General features: G+C 30.9%; 1 protein-coding gene across 1 annotated transcript; it reads left to right on the top strand.

Annotated features, from left to right (window-relative positions):
* The first annotated feature begins 651 nt into the window (after window positions 1–651).
* On the top strand, window positions 652–5,292 carry LOC146918003 (putative F-box protein At1g32420). Its single transcript, XM_085721985.1, has 2 exons — window positions 652–1,758; window positions 4,852–5,292. Exons 1-2 carry the CDS (start codon window positions 652–654, stop codon window positions 4,951–4,953), a joined length of 1,209 nt encoding a protein of 402 aa, XP_085578111.1. The 3' UTR covers window positions 4,954–5,292.
* Window positions 5,293–9,128: the final 3,836 nt, after the last annotated feature.

Here is a 9,128-nt window from a genome sequence, read left to right as displayed (position 1 = left end):
TTATATGTTGGCTCAAGATCAAAGAAATTGATACTCACACACAACCCGATTACCAAAAAGTTTATGTTATAATTCAGATGAAAATACTTAGTCTAATAACATTGACTCTATTAGTTAAACTTTTTTTTTGTTTACAATTGTTTTTTCTTTTTAACAATTTTTTATTCAAAGGGCAAACCCGGTGCACTGAAGCTCCCGCATACGCAGGGTCTGGGAAGGGGTCCCACCATTTGGTGTATTGTACGCAGTCTTACCCTGTTTTTTACACAAGAGGTTGTTTCCAGGTTTTTAACAATATTTTATTGTTTATATAAAAATCTAATCTAATCTTTTTTTTCGGGTGTTAAAATCTAATCTAATTTAATTAAAATAAAATAGATTTTTTTGACAGAATTAAAATAAAATAGATAACTAATCAAAAGAATATAAAATATTAGTAGTAAATAACCGCCTCATATAGATTAGATTTGGAGTAAAAAAAAAATAGATTTGGAATAAAAATTAATTTGGTTTTTCTATATAAGCTGCTAGCGTAAATAGAAAACGAGAAATCATTTGAAAACCCTAATTGCATGTCACATCAATCGCTACCGTGGAGTTTGACTGTGTTCTTCGCATCAGAGGCTATCACTCGCTACGATGATGAAATCGATGGATTCTCTTTCAATTGAAAAGGTTAGCAATCATATTCATAATGATATTGGACTTTCCATTCTCTCTAAATTGCCTCTAAAATCTTTGAAGCGATTTAGTTCCGTGAGTAAATCATGGTCATGCTTATTTGAAAACCCTATTTTCATGAACATGTATCGCAATAGTTTCATATCTGATGCTTACGAGGACGATGGTTCTTGTCTCCTCCTACAACAGACTATGCCACATCCATTAGATCGGCATGTGTTGTATTTTCTTTCTGGTGAGAGGTTTGAGAATAAAGTCAAGTTAGGTTCACCACCTCCTTTTAAGGAGCGAAACAACTCTGGTTATATATTGGGTCCCGTTATTAACGGAATTGTTTGTCTTTACAGTATTTGTACAGATGTTGTATTATGGAATCCAACTATCGACGAATTTAAGGTCCTTCCGAAAAGCCCTGCTGAGTTACAGCCCTTGGTACGTTATGAGTTTGCTCGGTATATGCTTCATGGATTTGGTTATGATAGTGTTAGAGATGACTATAGGGTCATTCGACATCTACATTATTATTTACATAGCGTGTCAAGTGACAATGTGTGGGAGATATACAGCCTAAGAAGTAATTCTTGGAGGAAACTTGATTTGGACATGCCTTGTGGTATTTATACTTATGTAGGTGTCTGTGTGTATTTGAATGGAGTGTGTCATTGGTGGGTTGACGACGACAATGATGATAATGACCCATATTTGGTGTCCTTTGACTTAAGCAAGGATGTGTTTTGTAAAACACTCATACCCTTAGCTTTGACTGATATTTTTTATTCTGAATGTGAGATTAGACCTGAGATACACTTGACGGTGTTAAATGACAACATTGCTTTGATCTCATATTATAACGAATCTGCTACATTTCACATATCAATTTTGGGTGAAGTTGGTGTAAAGGAGTCTTGGACTAAACTCTTCATTCTTGGGCCTTTTCCTGGCGTTGATCATCCTATTGGAGTGGGAAAGAATGGTGATTTATTTTTCATCAGAGATGATTACGAACTGGTTTGGCTTAACTTGAGAACTCAGAAGATGGAGGAGCTTGTTATCAAAGGCGATATGGATTTTTGTCAGGTAATCATTTACAAGGAAAGCCATCTTCCCATTGGAGGAATAAATGGTTAATTATTTTCTTTTTTATTCTCAGATTTCACCCTAGAGGAAAGCCATCATAGTTTTTTTCAAGCCAAGTTATAAGTTGATTGATGATATGAATTTGGGTTTATGGATTTTAGTTTGATATTTTTTCCTTACTGACCTCTAGTATCATGCAGAGCATCTTTTTGCTTATTGTTGGTAAAATTCTTGCTGATCAATAATAACCTAATTAGAAGATCCCTTGATTGAAAATCAACCTAGATTTTGATCATGATATAAATTATGACATTTCCAAAATCTGTCTTCTCTTGGTTGTTAGGGCAACATACCAAAACTAATTACAGAAAATTCTTGATGGTGACCTAAGTTAAATGCATTTGTATTAGTGGTGTATTGTTTAGAAGATCCTTATTTTTTTTTCATATAACACACAGAGACACATACATGCATGATCACTCACATGACTTTGATAAAAAAACTCAAAATGTCAAAAAATGTCACTTTACAACATGCTATAGTAACTAGTATGGTTTTTGTAACAATGTAGTTTTAAAGTCCGGTTCTTATTCAAATTGAAATTTTAGATTGAAATTTTAGCATAAGGCAGTACAAGGGTTTTTTTTTTTGTTGGATGAAGAATCGGAAAATGAATAACATAATATGTAGTTGAGTTTTGAACTATACAAATGAATGAGGTCCATAACATCATAAAATTTTACTGCTGTGGTGTCTTTTCATTCAAATTCAGTTGTTTGATTTATTTACACTGCAGAATCTGTTTTGATTTTTGTTGAAAAGAAACATTGGCAAATGCTTGTCAAAAAGCGTTTGTAACTAGTCGTGTGGGGGATATGATTACGATAAAATAATATCTTTAAAAACTACATTTTTTCGTAAAGCTTCAATCTTCTCCTTCTATTTTCCCTTCTTTAATGAGAACTTTTGTTGAATTTTGAGAAACTCCTCTTGATAAAGTTACATATAATTGATCATGCCTGAAAACATGTCGTGGAAGATAGATTCCGACGTTGAGAATGGTCTGCCCTTGTGACTTATTTATGGTAATAGCAAAACTTAGTCTAATGGGGAAACTGTTTTCTACTAAGCACAAAGGGAAGACCTGAACTCACATTCATTTTTAATTTAATTTTGGGATAGAATGCTCATTTTCTAGCATTGCTTTATGTTAGGATTTCCACATCCCACATATTCTTAAATAAACAACGACATAACAATTGTGTCCCATTACACAGGTCATATCTAGAGTCTATGTTTCACAACAACATCAAAGGTGCACCATTTTTTACCTTTAAAATATGTTGGTTTTTGTTTGGCATATTAGAGGGTAAATCAAAATAATTCTTTTTTACAGGGGGTAAATCGAAAAAAAAATTTACAATGGGAAAATCGGAAGTGACGGGGTGAAGATCTATTAACCCTATAATTTAATTGGATTAGGTTATGAGTTATTTTTATAATTTTTTTGAGGGAAAATTTCTTTTTTAATTGTCAGAGCACAAACTTAATAAGTTTATTAGTTTATTTTTATAATTATATTTTTATTCTATTTATTTTGAGTTTTTTTCTCTCTATATACAGCAGTAGTGTAAAAAGGAAATGATAAATCGTTTAAAACCCTAATTCATCATCTTCACTTTCAATCGCTACTTCAACTTTTTTAAAAATAATATAATATATGCAAGTTCGAGTTTCAATCGCTATTAATTTAAAAATAATATAATATATGCAAGTTCGAGTTTCGGACACCAAAAATAATACTATATTACAAGTTTATTAGTATTATTTTTATTGTATTTATTTTTTTAATTTTTTTTTCTCTAATGATAAATCGTTCAAAACCCTAATTCATCATCTTCCCTTTCAATCTCTACCATGTGAGTGGGTTACAGAGGTTTGTGAACCAACGTCTTCACCTTCAATCGCTACTTCAACTTCGGCGCTTTGAATCTGAGAAGATGGTGAAATCAATTCCAACTGAAAAGGTTAGCAATCATATTCATGATGATCTTGCATTTTCCATTCTCTCCAAATTGCCTCTTAAATCTTTGAAACGATTTTCTTGCGTACGTAAATCATGGTCTCGCTTATTTGAAAACCCTAATTTCATGAACATGTATCGCAACAATTTCATATCTAGATAAGTATGAATATTGTAGAATATAGGTGTAATTCTGCTGTGGTTAAATATTTACGGTAACAGCTTTATATTATGCATTTGGATTAAACATAAAGGAAATGTGCTAACATGTTAATTTTGAAGTTTAGTATCCATTCTTGAATTGGTCAACTCGGCTCAAAGAATCATTAGTTAGGAAATTCCATCTACAAGCTAAATCAATAAAGAAAAAGCAACTAACTTTCAAAATGTCAAAATTATTAACAAAATGTGCATAATTTTTTGTCAAATCTTTGGATCAGCAAATGGAATTTAGAATCAAAATCTGATAACAAGTGTTGATGAAATCTTTATCGTAATTGTCTTCTGAAAGATTAAAGGGCAAATGCATTGTTGTCCTGTAGTCATTTACAAGGAAAGCCGTGTTTCCCTTGGAGGATTGAATGGTTGATTATTTTTTTTTTTATCTCAGATTTCACCCTAGAGGTTTATGGTAATGGTTATTAGGTTTTTACCTTGTATGCAAATTGGCTTGTGAATTGCGCAAATCATAATTAGTTTCAAGACAAGTTATAGAACAATTGATGTATGGATCTTCGTTTATGGATTTTATTTTGATGTTTAATCTCTTTCTCTTTGTGAATTGCTTTTTTATTTCATTTCTAAGAATGATATTTTTCCTTTACTGAATGACTATTTCATTTGGAAGAATGATATTTTTCCTTTACCGAATGACCTCTAATATTATGTAGAAATAATGTTTATTTGGGAACTTGATAAGCTAATAAGCCGTATTCCATGATTCTGTCGTGCTTAATGGTTTTTGTTGAGATTGACAGTCTTCTATCACATTAAGTTGTTTTCCAACAATTAGTTGAAGGTAAGATTTCTCAACATGTCTAAGGACTAAGGAGGATCATTCATTGGTATAGGGTAGCTGTCCTTCACCTTCACAGAGTGCTTGTTCATGGGAGAAACATTCAACTTCTTTTTGGCATTATACTAGTCTCCAAACTGCTTATAGAATGCATTGATAGCATTACTAGTCCATGAATTTTAAGCAAAGAGTCATACCTACTTGGGATGCCAATTATATCCTCTTTTAGTTGTCTTTAACATGTCCTACCAAAAATAAATGCAATCACTTTATCAGTTCTGATCTCGTCTCTCTGCACACATTCCTACACATTAGCAGTAAACTTGTTCAAAACACAAGGATGCTGTTTTGGTTGTTTTTTATTTTCTTCTGTTTCAATTCTGATGCTTGTATGTGGAGGTCATTCCGTGGTTTATTGGTTGCCATATTCCAATTAAAGTGAGATTTTCGGGTTGAAATTGTGAAGTATATAAGCCCGCAATCATTGAGGTAATTCATTTTTTTGAAATTTTATTTAATTTTGGGTTAGTTTAGGCTTTTTTTCCCCTTTAACATTAATGTTGCTAGCATAGTTCAGTTAAATAAATTTTTGGGATGCAGACTATGAAGGGATAATTTGGTTTCTCCCCTAATTAAGGATTAATACCAGTATTTGAATGAGTAACCTAATGGTAGTCAGATTGGTGAGAATAGGTTTTGGAGTTTGCTTATTTATTTTGAGTTGCAAAACTCTGTTCTTTTATTAGTGTATACCAATGTTGAAGGATGTTATGGCTTTGACTGTTCTTCTGGTCTTGATTATGTCTTTTATTTGTTTTACTTTATGCGCTAAAAATTTGTCTAAGAGTGCATGATTTCAAGTTTGGTTCCAAGTTGACTTGTTTGTGTATTTGTCAACTTCAGGTTGAGTCTTCTCATTTTTTTTTTTACTGTCATGTTGTTCTGTCAAGATAATGTTGAAGTTATCATGCATCTTTGTTCCTTTTCTTTTACTTTTTTTTAATTGTATTTTCATTTTAATGTTGGACGGAGATTGGAAAATGATAACATAATATGCAGTTGAGTTATTGAATTATACGGTTGAATGAGTTCCATAAACTCATCACATTTTACTGTTGTGGTGTCTACTTATTCAAATTCAGTTCTTTGATTTATTTACAGTGTTGCAGACTCTGTTTTGATCTTTGTTGAAAAGAAAAGAGAACCTATTTACGTGATTGAATCCTTCCATTTGATTGTTGTATAATAGGCATAATCATAAATAGGCACAAATAGAGAGCATAAAAGGCCAAATCCTGACAATATCTGTTATATATTTTAGAATATAAACACACACACACACACATTTTACACGATATGGTAAAAACATTATTTATAACAAAACATTAGGGAAATGAATGATATATATAAATTAGGTGAGTTCTATCGTGCTTCAGTTTATTGTGCACATGTAATTTAGAAGATTATAATTTAGATCATTAATGTAGTGACAAATTCAGAAGAGTACGGTTTTGCCGAGTGAGAAAAATGATAGAGGAACACACACAAATGCATGGATGAATTTTTGAGGTGTGAGTGATTAGATCTTTGTCAAAAAAAAAAAGAATGAACTAATTGTTTGATATATATAAGAGTCGTGATCCATTTATACTTAATGTCTAAAGAGTTTGAGTAGAGATGCGGTGTCTTGATTGATTGTTGGTTATCATTGAACCGTTGTCACTCTTGATGCTCCCAGAATTCACTAACAAACAGTTAGTTTTTTCTATTAAAGATGACGTCGAGAACTTTAGGTATAAAAATATGAGAGCTTTTATTCCTTGTATGATTTTAAAAAACTACACAAGATCGAAAGTACGATAAACAAACGTTTTTGTTTGAATTATGCTTCTCCAAACAACATGAAATAGTTTTTTTTATTTTTGTTTTGGGAAGTATGCATTCAAATTTCTAGAGTGACCAACGTTTACAAACAAATTCATACAGCAATTTGCTTCTAGTTGACAAGTGAAGTCTCCCAATCTAGTGAACAGTCACAGAAGAGTTCATCACAAAAATAACACGATTGAGAGAAAGTTCCCTAGCATGCTTATTGCTTATTGTGGAATTGCTCAATAAAACTATCAATGAGGTATCTCACTAGATCACCACAAGTTGAATTATTTTAGTGATGGACCGGTGGTAAACACACCAATACTTGATAAGAATAATTTAATAAAATCAGGAGTACCAGTAAATATCTATGCATATGTTTCAAATTCAATGTAGATTTTTTTCGTTAGTTTTTAAATAATATTAGAATTGTGTAAAAACTTATATTAAAACCTGTAACATACACAAAATCAAAATTTTCTATGATGTCTTTCATAATTTATGATTTTTCTATATTTAATAGACACTACAGTTTAGAAAGCGATAGACTTATTGAATATAAAAATATTGCTTTAAAAGAGACAAGCGCAAGAGGTATGACGAAGACGATGCAATTGTCAACGATGATTCTTCATCTACGTAAAGTGGTGTATCGACAAAGACAGTCCAACACTTAAAACAATTAGGACTCAAGGAGTTTTGAGGCCTTTTTTAGAATGATAATGTGTTCCTGATTTTGTAATTGGTTGCTCAATATATAGATTTGTTGGATTAATTATTTTATTTTTCTTTAAATGTTGCGATGAAAAAACCCTTAATATTTCTGTTCTTTCGGGTTCGGTTAACAACCCATTTTCGATCTTTGATCTCCCTTAATGGATCAATTCCGAACCGAACCTGTATCAAATTGAAATCAGTCTAGTTTCAAATTTTGGGATGAACCCTAATTTCTTAGATATGTCAATCGAGTCGATAATCCTCAATTAATATATGGCTTCTTTTCTTCTCTCAAAATCGATGAGATCCGTACCGAAATTGCCGCTTTTCAATGCGAAAATCGCCAGAAACAGCTGGGTTGCACCCACGGGTCAATATCGACCCGCTTAACCTATCCGGGCAAAGAAGATGCAACGCACGTGAATTCCACGCGCTAAATTAATAAAATAAAATAAAAACACTCGCAGCTGTAGCGCGTGGGGGCGCATGTTCAATATTTAAAATTCCAATTTTTTTTATTTTCTTTTGCCAAATAATAATATTCTGAATATTTTGGTAAATTTTGGAATTTGTTTTGACACTTGTATTCCAAATAATAACTTTTGTTATTATACTACTTCATATAAAAGAAATTCTAAAGTCATATTCATGATGTGCTATTTTAAAATATTGTTAAGCACATTTTTCTATCATTTGAAAATGAACGAAGATGAGTAAATTAAGTACAATTGTTTATGCATGATATTATTGTATCATATTCTCTTAAGCATAAACATTATTTATTTGTATAATTGTAATCTCACCTATCGTGAATACAATTATGCGAATTTTGTTAAACAGATTAGCATTATATTGATAACAGTCATACCCCATCGGTGTGTTGTTATTAATATAGTTGTTATTATTCAATGTACCTAAAATGTTTATTCTTATGTCAATTATAATAGAATACTCTATCAAGGTTTAAATTTTGTAAGACATAAGAATTGTGATGATATAGTTCTTACTTATTATCCTTAAGATCCTTGAATGGGATTAATATAAGTAAGTTACTTTGTTAAAAGACATGTAGAAAATTGTATAAATTTTGCAATCCAATATTATTATATTTTGAATTAAATTTTTAACTATATGTGATTTTATATATATATATATATATATATATATATATATATATATATATATATATATATATATACACAAATATTTTGGATTGCTACTATCCCTTTGTTATATGAGTGAAGGACATACCCTATCGGTGTGACGTTACTTAACATATCATTTTGTGATAGAGAAATAGTTGAATATTTTATTTAAAATATTTTCAAATTTTTAATTCAACTATCATGATTAGTTCTCTATCAAGTGGGAGAATCATTGCTATGTATTGTGTAACGTGATGAACATACCCTATCGGTATGACATTACTTAACATAATCATCCTTTTGTGGGTAAGATAGTTTAACTATCATTCTCCACCAAGTGGAGAAAATATCATTCTTCAACAAGTGAGAAAAATTCTACATGTCAACTAACTATATCTCATAAACAAATATATTTATTTGTTTCATAACTTTAGATATGAAATTATTGTAGAGACTTATATTGAGAATATTAATTATGCTATTGCTATTCTTTAATACTTATGGAAGCTTATGACTATTTTCTTTTATATCCTCAGTAATAAAATATAAGTCTTGTGTATTTCCGCTGCGTGTAACCTGATATTTTCTCAAATGTGTG

The sequence above is a fragment of the Medicago sativa genome, chromosome 6 (genome assembly GCF_051527215.1).
Source record: "Medicago sativa cultivar Bolivia chromosome 6, Bolivia_mono, whole genome shotgun sequence".
Taxonomy (NCBI): Eukaryota; Viridiplantae; Streptophyta; class Magnoliopsida; order Fabales; family Fabaceae; genus Medicago; species Medicago sativa.
Note: the sequence above shows the minus strand (reverse complement) of the source record. Positions and strands in the feature narration are given on the sequence as shown.

Excerpts from the sequence above, each read along its gene's own strand:
- LOC146918003 (XM_085721985.1), top strand. The coding sequence starts at position 652 with ATGGATTCTCTTTCAATTGAAAAGGTTAGCAATCATATTCATAATGAT. Across the intron at positions 1,759-4,851 it reads GCGATATGGATTTTTGTCAG|GGTAGCTGTCCTTCACCTTC; the intron begins GTAATCATTTAC and ends TCATTGGTATAG.